Genomic DNA, 25,746 nt, shown 5'->3' on the forward strand with positions numbered 1-25,746 from the left:
CAGCAACTAACCCCCTCTCTCTCTGCTTAACCCTCGCGGTACCCCTCCTCTCACCCTGTCGTTTCTTCCGTCCACCCACTTTCTACCCCATTTCCTCCCCTTTGCTCTCTCATCACTGTGCCAGCTTCTATCCTTGCCCACCCATTTTCTCTCACTCTTTTCGGTGGTAAAAGCAGTGGCGTAGTCAACAAAATTTCCCTTCATTGGAAGAGGAACATTACATCTCTTTTCCTCTTCGTCGAGGGATGACAGTTGTAAGGGCCACGGTACCAGAGATATACAGTTCTATGCGGCTGTATATTCGTATCACGAAAAAGAATGATCATTGGAGGATCGAGGTATTATCCATATTTACTCTAAACCATGACCAGTAAAGGTTCATACCAGGACAGGATCCATGAAAAATTCGATATCGCTAACACAGTGGTTCTCAAAGTATTCAAATTTATAGAACCTTAGAAAAATATTATTTATTTTTATTTTTTTAAGCATTTTTATATGGTATAGGGAATATGGACTAAGTATTTGGGACCATTGTAACACGTTTGTTTAAATTTTTTATTTTTAATTATTATGGTTTGAGATTGTACACGCGACATATTTTATTCTGATTTTTAATGTATGCACAGTTTTATCATTTCTGTTATTATATAAGCTGTTGTTATATTCTTTAAGCTGGTTCTTATTTTAAAGAATAATAAATAATTTTTTGAGTTATGTGTAATTTTGGATAGAGAAACTGCAAGTTTTTGATAACTGTTATTTTATTTGCAATATCAAGATGATTATACAAAATTTTAGGAATTAAAATTTGGTTTAGAAAGTGCATTTTGTGATCTTGTATTTACTAAAGTTGTAAAGTTAACAGATTTTTTAATTCTCAAGTTTTGAGGTTTTAAGTTTGTAAAATCTTACAATTATGAAATTAATAAATTCTGAAGGCCCTAATTTCCAAAACTCAGAAGTTGACAAATTTTGTAAGTCGCAAAGTTTCAGAATTCCAAATTTCTCAAACCTCAAAGGTCCACAGCTTAAAAATTCCAAAACTCCATAGTTTCAAAATACAAAAATTATAAAGTTCTAAATTTTCATCTATCCTAAAGTTTCGTACTCGTAAAATTCAAAATTTTATAATTCTACAAGCTTGAACAAAACTCAAAATTTCAAAAATTCCAAAACTCTTAATTTCACAAATCCATAAGTTCCAAAGACCCCAAATTCGAAGCTTCACCCCAGGAAAATTAAGAAGTTTCAAATTATCGTCTCAAGTCCCAAAATATCAAATTTCCCAAATCGATCAGGTCCCAAACTTCTCGCTTAAGTCCCAAATACCAAAAATATCAAAATTGCAAAATCCGAAGTTTCAAAAAGTTCGACAATGCAGATCTCCCATACCGAGCGCCTCCCCCTTAAAAATCTCAGTGCCGTAACATAGATATCCGGGCACCCTCCGGGCGTCGCTCAGTTTGCGAACCCCTGTCGAAACCGACAGGGGTTACTACACCAGTGGGCAGGAGAGCGTGTGTATCTCTATTCGTCCATCTCTTTCGAGCTTCGAAAGTGCTCTCTTACCGCGGCGTTCCCTTTCCCCTGATCCAGGGTGGTAGCGAAACCACCCCCGGTTCGCCCTTCCTGGTCGCCTCTCTGTCGGGCCGAAAACCGAGCCTTTGAAGCAGCGAGCACGACTGCCAGCCACCCGGTCGCCCACTCAGCCACCCCCGTTCTCCCGTTTGGTCTCCGGGCTGCCACCCACCGATATATACCCCGCTTGCTCCGCTCGCCGCGACGACCGCAGACACAAAAACAATAACAAATCGATTCGCGAGGGCAATGGGAAGGGGTCAGCAGCGAGGTAGGACGACGAAGAAGAGAGGGTCGGGCGGGGGTGTGTGTGCGTCTCTCTGTCTCTCTGGCTCTCTTCCCTTCGTAGCCGCCTCTCTTTTCCCTCGTTCCTCCTCGTCCCTCTTTCTGGATATTGTATAGAGAACGTTATGCTAAAGTATGCATGCACGAGGGTTGGTCGAATGGTCAGGAATCTCGCGAGTTCGTTCTGCGGCAGCACGTATCCGGACACGTATTTCTCGCTGGCGTGCCCTCGTGCCACGTTGCTCGATCGCGCCCGGTACCGCTGCGTAACTTCCGCTCGACTGAGAGGATCGGCTGTGCAACAATGACCCCCCGTAGCGGGCAACCGGGGGATGATTTACCGTAATGACGATCGGACGGAATCGCGGTAGGCCACCGGACGGTCATCCGTAAGACGAATCTCGTTCATTGTTTATTTGTTTTCTTTAAGAGACATTTTTAGTTTTTGCTTTATTTTGCGGTCCGTCGACGGTGCTGCGCCGTTGGAGGAACGCAGTGATGGGCACACTATCGCCCCGAGAGGGCTAACGTGCTTTGGGCCCTGATGTGAGGTACCGGAGATACGTGTGGATCTTGAGCTCTCAAGTTTAGCAATTTACTTGTTTGTTACAAACAGAACAACTTGTTTATTAAAAAATTGAGAAAACTTGACAATTCAAATTTGACACTTGGAGATTCTAAAAATTGAACAGTTTGAATTACAATTGCAACATAAATTGTGGACTCAGAAACTTGGCAATTTGAAATATGAAATTTGGAAGTTCAGAACCTCGTTTATAAAATTTGTAAATTTGCAAGTACACAAACATGGAAATTTATAAATTTATAAATGTAAAAATATCAAATTTTAGTATCACCAAATATTCAAATTATCAAATTTTGCAGTGATCAAATATGCAAGTAATTACATTTCGCAACCATCAAATTTGGCTTCGGTAATTTAGAAATTGAGTAAATATCTGGCCATCAGTGTCCACAAGTGCATCCACATGCTCCGTGTTCTCGCGGACACAGTTGCCCATCACTGGTATATAGCTTTGAAAATGCATCTCTGTATCATATATCTGTAACATTAAATGTGTTATCAATTTGCTAATGAATATTTGATTGCATGTGCATATGTAGTATTAAAAACCAGAGCAAAAATGATGAATATGTACCTTGAGTTAAAATATTGTTCTTCATATGTTAGTGCAATTATAAAATTATACAATTATACAGACCGCAAAATGTTAACTTGCTTGTTTAGCAGCTTTTCACAATCACTGTTGCGAACAGTATCGCGATGATGCGATTTTGTTGACGATGCTGTCGTGACTAAGGTACATAGTTACACAGTTTCAAGTTATAGTACCTTTTTTGAGTGTACTGCTGTTGAGATTTGTATGCATGATTAATTTATTGTTAACTTAAGGAGTGGGTTTGACAACTTTATTTGTTATTTGCTAGATATATTATAGGTGGAATTGCATTGGGAAATTTGAAATTAAAATTTGGGGGTTTAAAAAAATTGAGAAGTTGTGTATTTTAATTTTTGAAGGGCGGAATTTTGGAAGGTTATAAATTTGGGGAATGGGAATTTAGGGAATGGGAATTTGGGGAGATGACAATTTGAAGGAATGGGAATTTGGGGTGATGGAAATTTGGGGAGATGGGAATTTGAGAAAATGGGAATCTTGAGAAATGGGAATTTGGGGGAAGGGAAATTCGGGGAAATGGAAATTTAGGGAAATGGGAATTTAGGGAAATGGGAATTTGGGGAATGGGAATTTGAGGGAATGGAAATTTGGAGAAATGGGAATTTAGGGAAATGGGAATTTGAGGGAATGGAAATTTGGAGAAATGGGAATTTGGGGGAATGGAAATTTGGAGAAATGGGAATTTAGAGGAATGGAAATTTGAGGAAATGGAAATCTAGGGATTGGGAATTAGGGGAAATGGGAATCTTGAGCAATGGGAATTCTGGGGAATGGAAATTTAGGGAAATGGGAATTTGGGGAAATGGGAATCTTGAGCAATGGGAATTCTGGGGAATGGAAATTTAGGGAAATGGGAATTTGGGGGATAAAAATTTGTGGAAATGGAAATCTGGGGAATGAGAATTTAGGAAATAGGAATTTAGGAAATTGGAAATTAGGGAATAGAAATTTATGAAATATAGAAATTGTTCAGTGTCGCCATTTTAATTACTAAAAATTAAATTAAAAAATTGTACAATTATAAACTTCTGAGTTCCACAGAATAAAAATACGAGACTTCATAAATCTCTAAATTTGAAAATATAAAAAAACTCTAAAACTAAAATATTATCCTCACTATGCAAAACCCGAACATACACCATATAGCTACATATCTATGTACATATAATATGTACCTTGCATGGTTCTCTACTATCCGCATATTCCAGCAATCTTAACGCGTTACAAGTGACCCCTGAAACATTTTCTATTTGCTATTAAACCTCCGCATTTTCAAACGTTCCAAAAGCTCGATAGAAATTGTGCAACTAGAATATTTGCTTGCATTATTGTTGTCAGATTTATGAGATAAAACGCAGAGTACCGCAAACAGCAGCGACGAATAATGCATTTCCTCATTTTGCCAAGCTATTTTGTTCGTCGAATAATTTCGACGCGCGGGCGTTCGATAAATTATTTAATAAATAAATTCTCCACGCGCTGAACGTTCCGACATTTTTTCTTTAATTTGCTTTAATTAATTGCCTCCTGATCCCCGATTGCCTTTACTCTCCTTTGAACCCGGAATCATTTGTCTCATTGTTACAAGAACACAATTAGCAAATAAATTATACAACTTTTCTTTTCATACTTTAATATCACGGATTACGTAATCGATGAATCGGGAAAATAATTTATTATGACGTTTCCACGAAAATCTGGATTAACGATCGATCGCAAACTTTTGTTAACTAAAACGGTACTCCGGTTCATTTCGATATTTTTTTTTTCAAACGGAAACGGTCATTAAAATGATTACATTGTCCTGACAGTTTTACGCGCTCGGATGAAGTTTTGGAAATAATGAGTTCAAAGCTTGCACATCGTGGACCTATTTATTAAACATTACAAAATGCACTGCAATTAAGCAGTGCTTCTGGCTGTTGCGAAAACTCTATTCAACATCGTTCCTCTTTTGTTTCCCTGTTGCTCTTTATGCACCAACGTAAATTTAGTGAACTCAATTCGTTTATTTCTCTTCTTTCTCTTTTTTAACACTACAATAACCGGTATGGACGCACACCAATTTTTATATCAAGCTGCACGTTTTCAATTAAACAAAATACTTTTGTATTCGCTGGGGAAAAATATTTTTTCATTAATAAATTTCTTTGGTAAATTGTTTGTGTTTAATATTTATTATGTTTTAGAGACTTTATTGTTTATGTTTATAAGTTTATATTTATAGGTTGGCAAGTTGACAAATTGTCAAATTTACAAATATACAATTTTTCAAATTTATAAGTTGTTGAGAAATTGGCAAATTTACAGATGTACATGTTAATAAGTTGGCAAGTTTTCAAGTTGAGAAAATGACAAGTTGAGAAAATGACAAGTTGACAAAATGACAAGTTGACAAAATGACAAGTTGACAAAATGACAAATTGACAAAATGACAAGTTGACAAAATGACAAGTTGACAAAATGACAAGTTGACAAAATGACAAGTTGACAAAATGACAAGTTGACAAAATGACAAGTTGACAAAATGACAAGTTGACAAAATGACAAGTTGACAAAATGACAAGTTGACAAAATGACAAGTTGACAAAATGACAAGTTGACAAGTTGAGAAAATGACAAGTTGACAAAATGACAAGTTGACAAAATGACAAGTTGACAAAATGACAAGTTGACAAAATGACAAGTTGACAAAATGACAAGTTGACAAAATGACAAGTTGACAAGTTGAGAAAATGACAAGTTGACAAAATGACAAGTTGACAAAATGACAAGTTGACAAAATGACAAGTTGACAAAATGACAAGTTGAGAAAATGACAAGTTGACAAAATGACAAGTTGACAAAATGACAAGTTGACAAAATGACAAGTTGACAAAATGACAAGTTGACAAAATGACAAGTTGACAAAATGACAAGTTGACAAAATGACAAGTTGACAAAATGACAAGTTGACAAAAGGACAAGTTGACAAAATGACAAGTTGACAAAATGACAAGTTGACAAAATGACAAGTTGACAAAATGACAAGTTGACAAAATGACAAGTTGACAAAATGACGAGTTGAGAAAATGACAAGTTGACAAAATGACAAGTTGACAAAATGACAAGTTGACAAAATGACAAGTTGACAAAATGACAAGTTGACAAAATGACAAGTTGACAAAATGACAAGTTGAGAAAATGACAAGTTGAAAAAATGATAAGTTGACAAAATGACAAGTTGACAAAATGACAAAATGACAAATTGACAAATTGACAAAATGACAAGTTGACAAGTTGACAAAATGACAAATTGTCAAGTTGGCAAATTTACAAATTGATAAGTTGACAAGTGGAAAAATTTTCAAATTGACAAGTTGATAAATTGACAACTTTACAAGTTAACAAGTTTACAAGTTGACAGTCTTTAAAATTTCTATTTAAAAATTTAGAAATTATTTAAATATTCAGAAATTCTTATAAGAAAATATATTTTAGTACTTAAACATTTTAATTTTCAAATGTACGAAATTTTTAATTTACAGACCTCTAAAATTAGATTTTTATAAATGTTTAAATTTCTCAATTTTAAAATTCTTTTGAATCAGTGAATGTTTAGTAAATCAATTTGAAAGACTTATAAATGTCTGAGTTTAAAAAATTATAATTTTGAAGTTCACAAAATAATTTCACACAAATTTGTATATTTGAAAAATTCATATAAGTATAAAATGCTAAAAATATATACAGATTGTTCATCTTTCGTCATTATTAAGAAACGAGCTCAGTATAATGATTTCCATGACGATTAAGAAGATCGTAATTTTAAAGTTTGCAATAATTCGCAAAATAATTTCCCTAAAGTTCATCAAATAGAAAACTTCATCCATGAAACATGAAACATAAAAGATAGAGATTGTTCATCTTTCACCGAGATTTAAAAACAAGCATGAACGAACCGTTTGACGATTAGTTATAAACCAAATCAAAGAACAATATTCTGTTCTAGTTGAAGCTCAACACGTTTTACCTTTCATCCGAAGCTTTTCAATATTCCCGTTCGACACAAACTAATACAATTTTCCCCGTTTTACCTTCGATCCCATCGTATGTACACACACGTTCTCGTATCTCATTACGAAATTTCTATTGTAACCTTCCATTGTGCAGTGAAAAGCACCGTTCTCGCTATATGAAAATTGTCTTCATTAATTTATTGAACAGCGCATTGAAGGTATCACCGTGAAAGCAAACGTATTAATGTGCACGAGATAATTACGATTCCATTGTACAATATCGAATCGTTTCTACCAATTGTTTCTGTTCTTTCACTTGTGGGTCTTTCTTCCGTGCAGATGACTTTGGAAATTTTGAAAAATTGCGATGGGGTAATTTATCTACGGGTATGGAAAGGCAAATTGGATGGGGGTGTAATAGAATTATAGCGTGGTCGTACATTTTTGTTATTTTTAATGTGTGCTTTGTGGTTGGTTGATTCGAAATATGTGAATTTCGGAATTTTTGGGGATGGAATTTTGGAATTTTTGGGGGTGGAATTTTGGAATTTTTGGGGGTGGAATTTTGGAATTTTTGGGAGTGGAATTTGGGAGTTTGGAAAATTTGGAAATTTGGAAAATTTGGAAAATTGAGAATTTGGAACTAAAAATTTGAAAATTTGAAAATTTAGGAATTTGGGAATTTGGGAATTTGGGAATTTGGAAAATTGGAAAATTGGAAAATTGAGAATTTGGAACTAAAAATTTGGAAATTTGAAAATTTAGGAATTTGGGAATTTGGGAATTTGGGAATTTGGGAATTTGGGAATTTGGGAATTTGGAAAATTTGGAACTAAAAATTTGGGAATTTGGAAAATTTGGAAAATTTGGGAATTTGGAAAATTTGGAAAATTGAGAATTTGGAACTAATAATTTGGGAATTTGGAAATTTGGAAATTTGGAAATTTGGAAATTTGGAAAATTTGGGAATTTGGAAAACAAAAATTTTCGAATTCAAAACTCAAAAATTCCAAAAACTAGAAACTTGGTAATTCAATAATTTAAAAACTAAAAATTCTAAAAAAAGTAAAAAATAAAAAAACGAAGATATCCCTCAGAACCATTCGAATACTCGTCTCATCCTCCCATACTCTTAAACCCTCATCAATAATTCTCAAACCCACATATTTCCAGATACCCCAAATTCGATATTCCCTTCCAAAAATTCCAAAATCCCCAGCCCTTCCAATAGTTATTCATTGAAATCAGTTCCATCGACTTCCTAAAGTGTCTCCTCTCTAGACGATCAATTATTTATTAACGATCGTCTCTATTCCCGTCTCCCACGTGATCTCATCAATCATTCATCCGTGGAAACTCGACTAGCCGGCATGTATAATTGTCGGGCAAAGAATGAATATCGCCTTTTCCATTAACCAGACCCTATTTTGAGGTTCTCCATGAACCACATCCACCAGTCGTTTTAAATAGTCACTCGTGGAACAACGTTTTCTCAGCAACGAGCTCCTGAACGTCATTGTCTCACAGTGTTCGACGTGGTTTTTTCAGATGGAATATGGAATCTGGAGTCTTCACGCCGCGGGTGAACTTTGGGCTGACCCGCGTCTCGCCCGAAGGCACTCGATTCTGCCACCCAGTGCCACGCAGTTGCTTCCGAGGGCTGCGTTCGCCCTGAGCGGTCTTCTTAGACCTGACATGGTGCCGTTACCGCTCACCTCCACTCCCGACCCCATGGAACCGTATGGACCTATGGAGTTGGTCGCCAAATCCTCCTCCAACGAGAGGGACGCGGAGAACAGCGAGCCCGAAGAGAAGAACGAGGAGAAACACGAGGACAACGAAGGAAACATCGAAAAATCTGACGAAAATGATAATCAGGTAAAATCATTTTATTATACAAAGTTTCCATTGAAATCGATTTTTATAGAACGTTGTTTGTTTGTGCAGGGTGTTTACGTAAGTTGCAGTTGTATTTGAAGAGCTTGCAGTATTTTACAAGACAGGTTTTAATGAATTGGTGATGTTAGGTATTGCAGTGCTATTTGAAGATTATTTTAGTCAGTTTGTTGCTTGAAATTAATTAGCGACCATGAGGATCAAGTTTTAGAAATTGTTTTATTTTTTATAAAAAAAGAATGATTTTCTATGAGACTGAAAGTTGTATTGATCAGTTTGAAGGCAGATTCATTCATAAATAATATGAATCACGTGATCTGAATAAAGTTAATCCAATACTTTTTCGCTTACTTTTGGAAGAGATTCTGGTATTTTATCGGCATTGCAGAGTTTGGAGACATCAATGTGTCCTCTGATAAAGTTAGCTGCAACGTTGGCAAGATTTCAGAAATCTTTTCCAGAAGTACTTGCACAGAAAGTCTATATAAAAAATCTGTTAAATGTTCAATAACACCTTCTTACTTTTTTAATTACCTTCTCCACAATTAGATTATTCATTGAAACTGAATCAATATTTGAAGATTTGAAGATTTTCATTAAAATTTTCAGCACTTCATTATTTATGATTTTGTAAAAGTAATTTATTATAATTTATTAATTACCTAATTGTAATTAGTTTATTACAGTACTTCATTGTAATTTAACAACCTTTGAAATTGTTATTTTATCAGTAATTATCCACTACCTATTCTATGATGATTGAAGCAATGAATATGAAATTTCATGTAATCAATATTAATTAAATATCAATTAAAATTTAATACATATTACAATATTTATAATTTATGTTTACTTAATAATAAAATTCTCTTGTTTCTTTATGGATGTTATGAAAACGCTTCAATTAATTAACTCATGTTTTAATTAAATGTTGAAGTTATATTAAAACGCTGCTTACATTTAACTGATTTATTTTGCAGCCTACTGTACCAAAAGAAAACAACGACAACGAGGATGCAGGGGAGGAGAGCGACACCGGAAGTACGAACAGTTCGCATCGGTCCGCCAACAATAATTTGTCGACGACGCTACTCGACCCGATGGCTTATCTTACTTTCGATAAGGTACTTTCTTTCAAAAAAGGAAGTATTCTTTAGTTTATTTTTGTGCAATGCAGTTGCTATTGATTTCGATTGAATTATTAGAACTTCTATTTTATATATTAATAGCTATGTTTGGATATAATGTATACAGCTTTTTAAAGTAGCAAGAATTATTTATTCATATCTGCTGTAGTTCATTACCAATAATAATGTGCATAGAGTACTCTACACACAAAAAAAATCATAGTGACTTCAATATTTGTACATAGTAAATTTATATAGTAAATTAATAGTGTACATAGTATGCAGTAAGTATATTGTATACAGTAAATTGTATGTATATTAAATTATATATAGTAAATTAATAGTGTATATAGTATAAAGTAAATTATATATAATAAATTAATAAATTTGCTTTTATTTCAGGAAGGATCAGTGACACCAGTCCTAAATGGCTTGGTACTCAGCGCCTACACCGCCATGCTCGGCAGACTTTCTGCAGCAACCGCGGCTCTGGAGGCTACAGAAATCCCAAACGTCCCTTCCGACAGTGATTCAGAGAGCGAGCATTCCTCTTACACAGAAAAGTACGCATCGACTTATCAGCCTTTTCCAATGCATCGCTGCTTTACATTACATTGTACTTAACCCACGAAACGTTCTAGAACAACGTAGAAGCAAGACAAACCATTTAAGGTTCGCCAGAAAATCGATAAAACATGCAATGTATCAGTCGATTTCGAGAATCCTCCTTTCTGTGTTCAACAATGCAAACGCGTTTCTGATATTTCAAAAATCCGAGATGAATGGCGTCGTAAATCAACGGCTTTGAAAGATATTGGCCAGCAGTTGAATTACGAGCCCTTCGTGGAAACTGGCTACGAAATTTCTACCATAGAAATCATTGGGAAATGAAACTACTTTTTATTCTGTTTTATGTAGAAAAACAACGCGCATTCTTTTATTTTAACTGGGTGAGGACTTATAGCGCGATTGAAAAGTTTTAATCCAGCAAAAGGATGTAAAAGTGATATGTGTTCATACTATTTATCTTTAACGTTAACACTTTATCTAATAAATGTTTTGTGCCAATTTTTAGGTCACGAGGTAGCAGTCCAAATGTTAGTAACGCGCATCGCGGATATTCCTGCGGCTCCTGCGACGTGGTTGCACCGACGAGGCCTGCTCTGCGAAAGCACATCGCCGACTGTCACCCAACAGTGTCTAGCACGGAAACGGGAGAAACGAAAAGTTGTCCGTCGTCGGGCTGTGATTTCACAACGACAAGTAGGTGCGAGATGGAGACTCATGTGGCTGCACACGTGGCTCAAGGAATGACTCCCACAGGAAAGAAACGTACCCTGGCATTGCAACGTGTCAGGTATAGGTACTTAGCGCTTGTCAGTATTTTTTTATACAACATCTAAAGTGTATTCAGCAAATTTAGAACTGTAAAAATCACCATACTGCTTCTACTTCTGATGACAGATTTAGAAAGATATTCTGCATAACTTCTGGGGATTGTTTGAAGCAGTATGAAGACTCGTGAGGAGCAGCTGCAGTTTAGTATTTAGGACAATGTTCACTAGGTGGTGCAGTAGATTTAAGTCTAACTCTAAGTCCAATCATAACCTTTAAATAGAAATGTTTTGACACTCCATATTCTTATCAATTTTTTATTGATGTAAAGTGAACAGTGTTCATACTAAGCTTCTGCTAAAATTCCTTATGTATTCACTTTAGAAACAAGAACTTGAACTTCAACATAATTTCGACTGATTGTACGCTTTAATTTGTAGATACGAGAGAGAAGAGTACCGGTGTTCGCTATGTTCATATGCCTGTACCATCGAAAAGGCGTTTCAGAGGCATTTAAGGGCTCACGCAAAAGGTACAGCACCGGAAACAAGGGTGAGCTGCGCCGTTTGCGGTGCGGACAGATCCTCAGAGGTCGATCTCAGCAGACACATGAGAAGGCATCGTGACGATCGATACTTTTGCTGCGACATTTGTATCTTTCGCACGGTTCAATTGAAAAAGGTAATATTTGGGACAGAATTTGAAAGTGTGGTGACTGCAGAAATCTATTTCTATTTTGCAAAGGTTATATAATCCCCTAGTCGATAATAAATTCTACGATATTGCACCTATTCTTTGAATTTTGTAGGACATTTCTACATTATCTGAATCGGAAATTATATTATGTCTCTTGTTCTGACACGTTCAGTTTGCTCTACAGTTGGGCAGACATAAGTATACATGTTTTACACTATGCAAGCCTTGATATATCATAAATGCATAAGTATCAGTAAAGAGTCCTCATAGTTACGTACACTTATTGTTCATCAAATGAATTTATAATGAATGAGTTTATAAATTAGTTCCTATTTAAAGCAGAATAAAAATGGTAATTGTTTTTTGTTAACCAGCTGATCCAGCATCGACGAATGCACACGGGCGAGAAACCACACCTGTGCCCACACTGCGCCTACAGAAGCGCACGCCGCGACAATCTGCGGAGCCACGTAAGGCGAGTACATAAAAAGGAGAATCTTTATTGCGACACTTTTAGTCCGCGGGGTATGCTGTTAACACCCACGATCGGAAGGGACAGTCCTGTGGTACAGAGCCCAGAATCCTCACCGTCCTCCAATTCGGAGTCCGCGAACTAGCGATGCAGCTCGTGAAGAAGCTGGAAGATCTCGCGGGGGATCTCGCGACAATTCGTCGTCGTTCTACACGTCCTAACTTTGTCAATATTGCGACTAGACGGTAGAAGTTTTACGTTGGCAAATCGCGTCGTGTCGTCGCTCTTTTGAGCTGCCTCGAAAGTAATTAGACCACCGAAGTTGTCTAGGAGAAATTTTTCTAAATTAATTTTGAAAGAAATGCAAAGAAATTAATAATGCAACGCTAATATGTACGATAGTCGGATATTTGAAGTAGCAAGAATAGCGACGATGAAAAGCCAGAAGTTGTGTATTTATGATTTTTAAATGAATGCAGCGGTTGCAAGCGCTGTTATAAAAAATACGTACAATTTTATCGATAGACTGCAAAGTATACGAACGAAATTAGAAGAAAGTACGAGGGAAGAGCGCAGCTTCTGGCTAATTACGACAAAATTTGCCACTAGAGACTAGGTAATATGTAGAGAATTGCATGCGAACGTCGATAATTCAATCTCATCTTCGAATTCTAACGAGATCTTTATTATTAGCCAATTTAATTATCGAAGTCTCTTCGTTGATCAGTCGTTGATGAACGAACAAAATAAAGCTGCGCAATGGTGCTAGAATCGTAGACTGGATTATTAGAGGAAGACTGAAAGTAGGAATGTTTCACGGTGTGACATCGTCCTTCGTTTCTCTTTGTGTCGATCACCGTGATACGAGCAGAGAAATCAGTGATTATTAAGACTGGCTGTTCTCCGATGATGTTTCAAAGATTCTCGTGCTGTGAATTATTACTTATATTCTCAATTATTTACTGAGACTTATGGATAAGTAAATTCTATTTGTCAGAACAAATGAAACCAAGAAAAATTCCCATTGCAAACAATTCTGAGGTGTATCTGTAATTTCATAAAAATTTTATTACATAATTTATTTTAGTTAAATGTTTATGTGACAGGGATGATATACATGATTTATTAGAGGTAAAATTCTACAGCATGAGATCTTTGATCCATGGAGAGAGGTGCTATTTTCCAAAGATAATTTTAATATTGCATCTTTCTGCATTTAACACCAACTATATTGATTATTCAGCTATAATTATGATTATTATCAGGATTATTGATAATGATATACATTGTTATTATTACTATTATTATTATTATTGCCATTATTACTATATAGCATATGTAACGACAAGGTGGTACTGTTCTAAAAGGATATTGCAAACAATACGTTATCGTGTAATGGTGTGAAATGCGTTCGTTAACTGAGGAAAGAGTAGCCGAGGGATATTTATCAAATTTCATATAGATAACGATAAGAGACTGAAGAGTCTCTGTTCGATGATATTGGTTCTCTTAACACGCTGACTGCTATGGTGGTCAATAATTTATTAATTCAATTTAATCAAACATTTTAAATAAAGATAAAGAAATTGTTTGATGTCGAACTAATGGCTAAAGTTTGTAGTCTTAATTGATTGTTATTCTTGATATTCTGATATTTTTGCTGAGTATCATTGTACAGTGGAGTCTCATTATATGGCCTTGAAAGACAGTGTTAAAAATTTGTAAATTTGTAAACTGAAATTTCTAAATTGGAACAAATCTCTAAATTTTTAACTATACAGAATAGTTTCATTATAGCAATCAGCGTGTTAAATCACTTAAATACTATCGATCAACCTCATCTCTGCTTTTAAAATAAATTAATGATAAAAGCAGGTGCTCGAAGTGCAGGAATTTCCAACGAATAACTTTATACGCAAGTAATCGGTAAGCGCGAAAATAAATTATAAAAATTCTTTAAGCGAATTCACAATACTCTGTCCTCATTTAACGCGAACAGAAATTCACGTCGCAAGTTTTTTCTCTCTGTAGGATCAAACACCGTCCCCTAACGAAAAAAAAAGAAATGAAAACGGTTCTACAAGTTTCTGCTGAAACGGGGAGGCGATAAGACGAAGCCCAGTACATATAACATAAATGTGTGTCAATTTTTAATGTATCATAACTACGTTCTAGTCGATAACGGTTTTTAAGGGAAAGATAAGAAGGCACGGGAAGAGGATCTATGCTGTTCGATGCGCAACGTTACGGCCGCAATTAGTAAAAGCTACGTTCTTTCTCGTCCGAGACGGCTGCATTCGCATTCAGAAGGAACATGCATTCGAGTCGACTGAATTTCGCGGGACGAATCGTTAGAATTGATCGAATTGTAAAAAGAAAGGAATACCAAACGATTTCCACTGCTTTGGATTTCGTTAACGTGCTCAAAGCGTCGTTTAGCCTTAAGTGTTTCCAACAAAGCGTTTAGTATGAAAGCTGCTTTTTTGTGAATTTGTGAGAGTATTGTTTAAAATAATTGGAGGATTTATTCTAAATTTTAGAAGATACTTTTGATGATTTTAAAGGTGTAATCCTCTAATCATTTTAGAAAGATTATTACTGGTATACTGATGTGTTAATTTGTTTTTAAAATTGTTATTGTATTGTGATTTATGGTTTAAGCAGCGTGTAGTGTTATTTATAGTTGTTCGAACGACTTGGTATGCAAAAATTGAAGAATTGTTATCAGCAAATGTGAAAACAATTGTTATGTACACTTTAATCTGTATGGTTATATGGTCTATATGATTTCAAGATAGTATAAATTTGTTATGCTATTGCTTACTTCATTTTCATCTACTTACGTGCTAATTATAATTAAAAAATAAGTAGCTTATGTTAAATGAATCTTAAATGTAATTCTAATACGAGTCACACAATGTATGTCATAGACTAAAAAATGGTGACAATTTATGTAATGATGATTATGTTAAAAAAGACCAAAGTCGTTCGAATAATTAGATATCCAAAAACTCGATCAATTTAACCAACAACGACGAATCCCTGTATACGCAATTTTCTCAGCGTACGATACTCGTACTTTCTTGCTTTTTGATATACGTGTATTTTAAACGATACTTTATATTTGTGAGCGATTTATTAAGACGGCGTTACGCGGCAAAATCGCGACAATTTTTATACGAATGATTTTACAGGTGCACGCCTAAACGAGCTCCCTAATTCCCGAGGGAGCTGAATGATCCGCGTCGTCTCTTTCATTTTTTCGATATTTCGTGTTGCTCGCAAAACGCGATGCTCCCTCTCTCTATCTCTCTACCTACGTGATATAGTATCTTTGGTAGTTGGTTGTGCCGCGATAGCAAGCTAAAAAAGTAATTATTATCGCGGAACGACGATTGTTGATCGTTGGTATATCGATGCGTTGTGTATTATGATATATTTATAACGATATTCTATTTTTGATAACTGCTCGATTGATTATTCCATTTAGAAAGGATCGTTCACGCGGCCGCGTTTTAGAATAATTTTCTAGCTTTTAAGGTGTCGCGGACTGATATGATCTGTGAAGTCGGTTTTCCTTTATCCATTCGCGTTGCAATTACATATATGTATAAATACGTAGCTCGATGTAGGACGATTTTCCACGGTGAAACGTCTCGGACGTAGATGATTTCGAACGACGAAAAACACACAGGCGTACATTTAGGGGTCACTTGAAGGAATTGCCTTTTGCGAGTGGATGTGGAGCCTCCTCGAGCCAGATTAATTTATTGGCATTCTGTCTGTTACGGTGCATGTACACGCGTAGTAACGTACAAATTTATACTTAATTAATTTGAGTATCTCTTGCATATTGATGAGTACTTCATTTACTGTAATCTTTAGGTATTGCCCTTTTTGTGAATGTTACTTTTGCAAACTTTTACTGTTAATCTAATTTGATGTAATTGCAATGATGATGTTTTTGCAATGTTTACTTATTTTTCTCATTATAGAGTAGTCACTTTTAGACCACTTTCAGCTTCATAGCTGAGGTGAATAATTTCTTATAATTTCTGTATTTTGTCTATAATATACTTCCATAATTTTACTTACTAATATAAGAATGAATTACTTTAGAGAGAATTAAAAGAATAGTTTCTCATTATATTACCACTGAAGGTAAAACACTGGGATTGGCAATAGAGGTTTAGTAAAAATGTTTACTTTGCTATTGCAATTTCTAAAACCCCATTAAAATGATGGTAACATGAAGATGGCAGTATAATGAGAGTCTAACCGAAAAATAATTCCTTCTAAGTCAGAACTTCTAAAAAGAAAGTGCTTAATTATTAAAATACTTTGTATTAATGCTTCAAGTTTGTAAAAGTTGTTAATAGTTTATAAAAGCGCAAAGAACTTTTGTACATTACTACGCGTACAACGAAGATCTTTAATTATCGTCCGAACGATCGATCCTCAGGTGCGTCCGAGATTTATTCTAATTAATTCTAGCAAGCTCATTGTTCGTAAATGTCGTGCCAATAGCGAGGAACAACGCGTGCCAAAAAGATGCGAGCAAGAGAAAGGAAACGTGAGTGTAGTAAGGTTTTAAGAAGAAAGGATAGGGAGAGACGAGTCGACCTTCTCGATCGATCGTTTTCTTTATCTAATCGAATAGAAAAGAATTAAAAAAAAAAAAGAAAAAGAAAAAGATTCGTCGAAAGGGAACGTCGATCGAGCCGCGTCGTCTCGTACTACGAAAACACACGAACTAGTTGTTATAATCTTTTAACTGTTGAATTTTTGCAGTAGATGGTAAGTGTCTTAACGTATACCTTATATAAACTACACGATAATATATTCTATATTAATGTTTCTTAGATTTACGTACGTACGATCAGGCGCCTCGCTTTCGTCGAAGATGTTTTTGGGAAGCAACATTGGCACGGAAGAAATTATTTAAAATTTAGAGGGAAATTGACACTTTTGTGCGGAGTTTAAAAAGGTGCTTTTGAGAAAATTTAATTAGGAAATTATTTAATAGCATTGATGGAATATGTTGAATTTTTTAATGTTATATGTTAAATTTATATTTTAATATACTCTCAATCATATTTTAATGTATAAAATTATATTTTAATATATTCTGAATTATATTTTAATGTATAGAATCATATTTTAATATATTCTGAATTATATTTTAATGTTGAATCATATATTCAGTTTATATTTGATATACATTGAATATTTCAATTTTTAAATAAATTTGAATATTACAATTTATAGTTACATTTAAAATTATTAGTTTATATATTAACACAGATTATTGATGACATTTCAATTCTAGATAAATTAATTTTAAGTGATAGTTTTAATCTGTGAATTTGGGTAAATGTCTACACAGTAAGCTTGTTATATTATAAACTTATATACTTGTTATATTAATTCTGGCAGTATACAATTTTAAGTTCTCAATATATTAAATTGTTCAACAAGATCTCCATTTAATATCACAGTAATTTTTTCAAGCTAGAAATCTATGTAAATGAAAACTCACTGAATTGGCTGTATAAAACAATACATACTATGATTTGTAACAAGCAGTAACAAGCAGGCAGTACAACAAGATTTTGTATTTATAAATTGCAGTTTGCAATTTCTTACGTAAAAATGTTCACCGAAATTTAACGCCTGAACAAACAGTATAATTTCCAACTTATCTAATCTGCACCTTCTCCAAGCACGAACGTGTTAATAAAAATGTACACTGAACCCGCTGACAATTTTTCGACGCGAAGCGTTAGGCTCGATCGATTTTGGAAGCCTTCGAGGAATTGACGCCAAAACTAATTACAAAGTAACACGAACTTTCCCCTCGTAACATTCGAACAATCGAATTTCACCGTTAAAAAAAAAAGAAAATGAAAGAAAACCAAAGAACATGGTAGATAGGGACAGGTGTTTGAATTTATCGAAGGACGTCCGGCCAGAAACGTTTTAATACATTAATACAATCTAAATGTGATATAATATATTTGCTATATTGAACTACGACGTAATTATTATTATATTATAATGATTAATACCGCGCGAATCGTACGGGAAATGCGAGCAATTTTAAAGAGTCCGTCTCCGTGTGAATAATGGCGGGTTTTGCGGCGAGGCGATCGACCGAATTTTCATTTGACGTAGGATGGGATAATCGTGCAACAGCTTCTGCAACCATCGATCGGCTTGGACAAGTACAAAGTACTCGGGTAACTTATTTTTGATTATCGCTAATGAGAAACGAAACCGATCACGCCACCAAAGGAGCGTACGTGTACGATGTACTCTTTAACCCTTCGAGGGCGGTCATTTTAATTAGAAACAATTGACTACTGTTGAAGAATCTCAAATTATCTTGAAGAATCATTAATTCATCGAATGATAAAATTACCTAAAAGAGATCATTGAATACTCGATAAATGTTTGATCTTAATCTAAAGTACGAATCTGAATCAATAAAAAGCTTTGTCCACAAAGGGTTAAATGAGGTACGGTTGTTCGAGCGTGTCGATGAATCAATTGAAAATTTGATGAAAATGGTCGTTTCACCTTGTCCGCGTTTGCGTTCGATAGTACGCCCGGCAAATCTTAAGTCCAGATTTACGATTTGCTTTACGAAGTATAAAATTGAAAAAAGACTCTTATGCCTATATATATATATATATATTATATATATATACATAAATGTATGTGTATGTGTGTGGGTGTGCCTAAAGATTTTCTCTTCGGACTATCTTCTCTTTCACTCTGTATTTACCTTGTCTCTTTGGCCTTCTGCTCTCTGTCTCATGTTCCTGGTAGGCAATTTTTTCTTTCATTTTTAGGAAACGAGAAGAGAGTTGATCGCTCTGATTGATCCTTAATTGATGAGGTACTATTATGTTATATATACAAATATTTTAGAAGATGTTTGAGTAAGATATATGTTTCAAATGAAGTGTTGTTAGGTTGTTATGATTTGGGAATGTAAAATGTTTGAGTTGAAATATTTATGAAATTACTGTGAAAAGCTTTTGTTAATATTCTTAGTAAAATAGTTGATAATCAGTTATAATAATTAATAGCTTTTGAAGCACGAGTTCCATATAGTTTTATGATATTACATTGTAGAAAAGTAGCACGCTTGAAGCTTAGAGTTTCTTTAAAGAACTATGCTTCGACTGATGTTCTTAAAACAAAATGGCTGTCAATTAGACATACATTTAAAATGTACTTCAATGTACTTAAAATGTACTACAAACTTTAGTTTCTATTCAAACTTCAGTTTCAATTTTTTAACAAAGTCTGCTGAGAACTCATTATTTAATTTCATCTCATATTTGTCAAACTTAATCATTTTAAACACACAAATCTTCAGAGTGTATCAACCAATTGATACAAATAAATAATTGCAACGAAAAGTATAATTTCGGACAGTAATTATCGAAGTTTTGTCACATCGAATATCAGCAATTATTTATCTTGTACAAGTTTAACTACCAGTAAGTTAAATCCGTCTTAAATTCATTCTGATTAAGCTTCTTATTATTTCAACAGCGTGTTTGGATCTGAACGAAGCAATGTCAATTAAGGATCAATTGCGTTGTTTAAGAATTGTCTCTCTGTGTTCCGGTTGTACCAATAATATACATATATATATTGTATTCCATCGATCGTTCCTCTTGATAGATGCAGTCGCGATGCAACAATGCGCGTGCGTGGTGCATCTGATTATACATATAAATAATAACGGCAACTATCTGTAAATATACAGGGATTAGATAAAATGTTGAAAACAGTTTAATATAATTAATATTTCAATTTAATGTTACAGACACGTATGTTTTACAGTATGACACATGTTAACAATTATCACCTGAGTATACAATGAGGATCCAATATATGAAACTCTTATTTTAAATATTTAATACAACTCTGATTATATTTAAAATTTATTGTAGTGTAATTAAGGTTTTTATTATGAATGCATAATATGGAAATTTTGTATTGAAATTTGAGGAAGATTGATTTTATAATTTGTTAATACCTCTGCTATTTTATCTGACCTCTGTATATATTTTTCAATCTTTGTTGAAACAAATTATTAGATAAGATAATTTGTTGTATAAATTAATATTTTAATATGATTAGAAAGCTATCTTTATTAGAAAGCTTTAGTTATTAAGTTTAAAATATTAGTAACTTCAAGTAAGTTTTTTGCATTAATTGTCAAATCGATCAAAATTCTATCATTTATTTAGGAATTCCTAGTATTTAATTAATTAAGTATTCACAAAAATGATATTCTAATTAGGTTACAACTATTTTAATCATTCATATGGAAACAATTTTTCAATTGTAAACTTGAATTCTATGTTCGTCAAACAGCTGTTAATCGTGCATCGTAAATGTCCGTTCATTTCGTCGAGAAGCGTCGCGACGCTCATTCTTAACACCGTCCCAAAGATCGTCGACTGTTCGTACTTTAGATTAATAAAATTGAAACCACGATCGTCGATACGCTTCTCGTCGATTCTTACAACGCGTCGAAACTCTCCTCACAAATTAATTACAACATAAACACGTTAAATACCGTAGATTTCACGAATTTAATAATTTTAGTAACGCTAATAATCTCTTGCGCAAGGTATTGAAATGAAAGAAAACGAAAATTTAATTGAAAAATGGAACGATGGTATGGTAAGCAATTGCATAATGTTCCATCTTACCTAGCATTTCTCATCGCGATATTTAACGTGTTAATAAAAATATTTAATGTGATTGTAGCAAAAAATAGTATATACTGTATTATATCTACATAGTATAGTATATACTACTTAAAAAAATACTAATTATATACAGTAATTATATTTCAAAATACATATTGTTTATCGAGTTTCAACCCTCAAATACGACAGTCAAGTTAACTTCAAACTCTCAAATTTTTCTGAACTTTTTAATTGCTCTCATTGACCTTCATTTACGGATTCGAAGGACAGTTTCGTCGCAGTTGCATGTGAACAATAAAACAGAAACGATGCACGTTCACGTATACGAACACAGAGAACCGTGCACGCGCGCGTCGCAGACTCACCCTCTAACGATCGCTCTTAAGGATCTAATTAACAACAAAGTAAACGAATAAAACTTGTCGTCGCCATTGTGATTTAAGGTAGTGGAATTCACCCGTGGCTGATCGCTCAACGTGCAGACCTAACTGACGATCATGTCTTGTTTATTTCTAATTCACGACAAACAAGTTGATTAGATTAACCGATGTTTGCTATTGGCCTTTTGCAAACAATTTACTCTTCTATGGGTTCAAGTAGATGTTCTTGGACATAGTAAATTCCTGAAACAACGAACAAGCATAAATGTGTATAATAATGCATACTTTGAGGAAAGGGTTACTTGTTTTATTTTATCAAAGTGTTATTACTTTGCCAAAGGTATCATCCAGTCTGCATAAAGTGACTGCTTCGTTTTCAATGATTAAATTTTTGAAATTTTGTTTCTTGAAAGAGGAAGACATGTCGTCGGTGGTGCATCTCCCCGTCGAGCAAGCTCGGGCCAATGTTCACCTGTTTGTATTGCCGGAGTCACTATTTGGCTTTAGCGTGATAAAGTCTTAATAAAGGTTTCATTAAAATATTCACATCGCATTCATCTTATTTCTCGTAGAACACCGTCTGTTTCAGGAACTGTGCAGACACTCTACGACTTTACTCCACTATGTGTACGACTTTAAATTAAAAATTAAAATTGGTCAGCCAACTTTTTTTCTTCATACTCATAAATTAATGATTTATTAATAATTAGACTTCGGCTCGCTAATATCAGTCCTTTAATTCTTCTGATTAGTTCGATATTAATTATCTTCTTCACTTGAATCAGTATTCAGTTGTATGAATACAAGGCACTGTAAGTCTCTGAAACCAGTATTACATATCAACAACGAGGGAAGTCTCGATAATTGTTATTGTATGTAATTCTTTATCATTTATTACTCATCGGTTTATAATCAACAGCGCTGCTTGAGAGGTGTGGAACAGCAAGAACCATTGATTAGAGAAGATTCAAAGAATAATATTAACATTTGCAACATCGTTTCGTCAAGAAATAAGTCGAAGATGAACGGTAATCAATGTGTTGAATGTTGCTGATTTCAAAGTTTTAATTATCAGATGAATACAGGAAAGGCAATCCGAACAGTACTTGTCTCTATCTTCTGTCACGTATATGATCCCTTTCAATTGCGTTACAGTTGATAAAAATTATCTCCCTGCCACTGAGGCTGGCAATTGCATGACTCATTCGTGGCCCAGATGATCAATGAAGTTTATTCCCTTAACTTTCATATAAGACATAAAGGATTCGAGAAGACCAACGATCAAAAGTACAGGAAGTGTCAAAAGTATTAGACCGTTCCTGAAAAGAAGTTAGGTTATATTTACATTTCGAAGAATATATTTACAAAACTTTAAGGCAAACTTTATCTGAATATAAGTAAGCTATGTACACTATCAGTGATGATATTCAAAAATATATATAAAAAAATATGTAATTCTATTCAAGAAAAATGAAGTTGACCTTCATTTGTCCTCTATCTGTTATGAAACATCTAAATATGTCGAACATACGTCTTTAGAGCATTCAACTTTTACTGAAATAATTTTAAATATTATAAAAAACAAGCTAGGTACTCCAGATGATAAAGTTAAGGTCATACTATACATTAAAATAAAAGTCTAAAGAATGTACTATCACTGAGTGATATCACTCCATAAGGTCACTTCATAAGGTTTCAAGTTGTAACTTCGCCGTGTTCTATTAGGGGATACTATACTTTGGCTCCAAAATAATTCTACGACTTCCTTATATCACAGCTGCAAACAATGTACCTGATAACTTCAATATTTTCTGTTATTTTATGTAATACATCACATAATTAAATATCTGTAATTTAATACTTACACTTTTTAAGTGATTAAGAAGTCCTCCTTATATTTCCACAGTGATTGATTATATTATTTTATTCCATCTTCTAAGATTTTCATCAGCTGTTGAACGATATTACAAGATGTATATTGTACGAACGAATATGGAAAGGGGAGTTAGTGGGCCCCTACTCGGATATCCAGTTATGCAAACAACATTGTGGCCCGATGAGTTAAACGGAGTTTTACCGTAATGAATTAATAATAATGAATTGATTCAGGTTGATAAGTACATACTGAACTTGATCCGTCACTAATATACACGTGCAAGTTGTGGGTTGCAAACGGTGATGGTGGGGATTGCGACGAGGAGGTCACTAAGAAGAGAAGGGATACGTTGTGCGGCAGTCGCTGGCGCGTCCGCGTAAGAATAGGATGTGATAGTGTCGTTGTGTGCGACCAAGTAGTGCCGAACTATCGGAGCGAACCTGTTCTGTTCTTTTTATCTTATCGTATCCGATTCTATCGTTGTGTAAACATAGAGAGAAAGCACTATTGTAAACTTTTATCGTAACTCGACGGGTCTTGTCAAATTCAAGTGGAAATAGTGTACACTGAGCTGTCAAAGAATGCGAGGAGAAAGGAGAAGCTCGATTGTAAAATGTGAGAGTTCAGTGTGTGTGCCACGTTGTGTGTGAATGTTGCGCGTCTAAACTATATCGTGGCAGTGTGTGTACGTGGATGTATCGTGGGCACAGCAGTGAACTTTTTTCAAACGTGGAAAGGAGGAGAGACGTGGAGAGAGATCATGACAGTGGCAACGGTCATCGGCCAGGTGGGTCTCTGACCCCACTGGACGATAAAGAAGCTTGAGTTTAAACAGTGTTGTATACTGGATTATTTTGCGTCGCTTCGTGAAAAGGAGTGGAATCGTGAATCGTTCCTCGGACTCGTCTTGGATGCGTCTCAAGGTATGTACGTGCTCTCTATATTCTTTCTCCTGTTGTTTTCTCGCCTGGATGACACCTGTGAATCAACAAGTAGTTTCAGTGTTTCTGCCGAAAAAAGTGCCGTGGTGCACTTGAAAATATGTGGCATTATGTGTAAACGTAAAGTCTCAATGTAACGTTGATATTTCCTTATACACATATTCATAACAAGATAACCTTGCGAAGTAAAAATTGTAAAAGCAAATAGTCGCCTATTTTTAGTACGTTTGGTGAGATGCAGACAGCGACGTTTTAGCACATATGTTCGAAGACATAAAGGGTTACGAAAAAGTATTACCGAAGGTAAAAATAGTGATCTACTTTTAATACGAACGCTGAACGAATATGTTGCGATGAAGATGTGCGTGTACGTGCACAAAATGCCGGAGCTCATTGATGTTTTGGCAAATATTTGCCCCTTGAACGAACAGTTGCCAAGTGTGCCACTCGGCACTCGGTTGATGGAGGTAATTGGACCACCTTCGTCATTTTTATGCTGATAGTCGGACAAAGAATTCTACCTAGATTGAATAGTACATTCCTCTTTAGCATAGATCAGTGTAATTGTATTTAAATGAGATAAGGAGATCCGTTTCTACCGTTATTTCTGCATTTAGGTAATTTAGCATTTTCACGATATAGCAGTCTCGATATATGGCCGGTTCAACAAGTGTTTCTTCGCATGGACTTCCATGCACAATAGTGTTACTCCTTCGTCACTGTAATGCAATTTAAAATATTCAGAAAAAGAAAGATTTAGATATATTCGATTTTTTAATTTAAATTTAGATTCTAAATTTTCAAATTTAATTTAATTTAAAAAATTTTAAATTATAGAAATTTTAAGTTTTCAAATACAGGAAGTTAAGAAGTTCAAATTTACCAATTTTGGCGGTAAACAACTTGCAACAGTGTTTTAGTATTACAACGGTCCAGGGTCATATAAAAACGTCGCTGCGCCATTTTAATAACAATGAGAATTTCTCCGTGGGAAAGTGGAACGGACAGTCCTTAGAATAATAGATTAACGTTTTCTGAAATATGGGGAATAAAACTGTACAAGTAACTGTACTGGTACTCCTCCAGTAGTTACAGTTTTAGAACAAAAGTCCTTGCTTATTAACATCGCTAAAAGGAAGTTCCGGACATTTAGAGAATAACGAGGAATACTTATCATTTGCAGCGGAGATATCAGTTAATTTTAGAAACTCTGATGGATCTG

The 25,746-nt window shown here is 34.7% G+C and overlaps 2 protein-coding genes and 1 long non-coding RNA gene across 22 annotated transcripts in view; 2 read left to right on the top strand and 1 right to left on the bottom strand.

The window, feature by feature from the left end:
• The window catches only part of LOC100883729 (uncharacterized), a 23,616-nt gene extending 1,365 nt beyond the window's left edge, over positions 1-22,251 (top strand). Inside the window, exons 1-7 of one of the 4 annotated variants that reach the window (XM_076529369.1) lie at positions 935-2,255; positions 8,612-8,941; positions 9,940-10,083; positions 10,489-10,649; positions 11,162-11,443; positions 11,862-12,102; positions 12,492-22,251. In XM_076529369.1, coding sequence (XP_076385484.1) covers positions 8,612-8,941; positions 9,940-10,083; positions 10,489-10,649; positions 11,162-11,443; positions 11,862-12,102; positions 12,492-12,734 — 1,401 coding nt within the window. In that variant the 5' untranslated portion in view covers positions 935-2,255 and the 3' untranslated portion in view covers positions 12,735-22,251. Of the gene's footprint in view, positions 1-934; positions 2,256-8,611; positions 8,942-9,939; positions 10,084-10,488; positions 10,650-11,161; positions 11,450-11,861; positions 12,103-12,491 lie in introns of those variants that run through there. The other 3 variants (XM_076529366.1, XM_076529367.1, XM_076529368.1) reach the window with 3 other exon arrangements.
• On the bottom strand, positions 20,398-25,708 carry LOC105662173 (uncharacterized). Of its 16 annotated transcripts, none has more exons than XR_013037441.1 (7): positions 25,408-25,708; positions 25,124-25,243; positions 24,859-25,045; positions 23,573-24,561; positions 22,606-23,506; positions 22,038-22,527; positions 20,398-21,950 (listed from the first exon to the last, which is right to left on the bottom strand). It is a non-coding gene; the product is annotated as an uncharacterized LOC105662173 (long non-coding RNA). The 16 variants fall into 16 exon arrangements; XR_013037440.1 differs by lacking the exon at positions 20,398-21,950 and having other exon boundaries at positions 22,105-22,527; positions 22,606-23,026; positions 23,573-23,658; positions 23,833-24,561; XR_013037435.1 differs by lacking the exon at positions 20,398-21,950 and having other exon boundaries at positions 22,105-22,527; positions 22,606-23,484; positions 23,573-23,658; positions 23,833-24,561.
• The window catches only part of RhoGAP15B (RhoGAP_ARAP and RA_ARAPs domain-containing protein RhoGAP15B), a 16,995-nt gene continuing 15,614 nt past the window's right edge, over positions 24,366-25,746 (top strand). The window contains exon 1 of one of the 2 annotated variants that reach the window (XM_012282484.2): positions 24,366-24,506. The gene's annotated coding sequence lies outside the window, so the exon portion shown is untranslated. The remainder of the gene's footprint in view (positions 24,507-25,746) is intronic. The other variant, XM_012282481.2, reaches the window with a different exon arrangement.

Source organism: Megachile rotundata, chromosome 3 (assembly GCF_050947335.1).
Source record: "Megachile rotundata isolate GNS110a chromosome 3, iyMegRotu1, whole genome shotgun sequence".
Classification (NCBI taxonomy): Eukaryota; Metazoa; Arthropoda; class Insecta; order Hymenoptera; family Megachilidae; genus Megachile; species Megachile rotundata.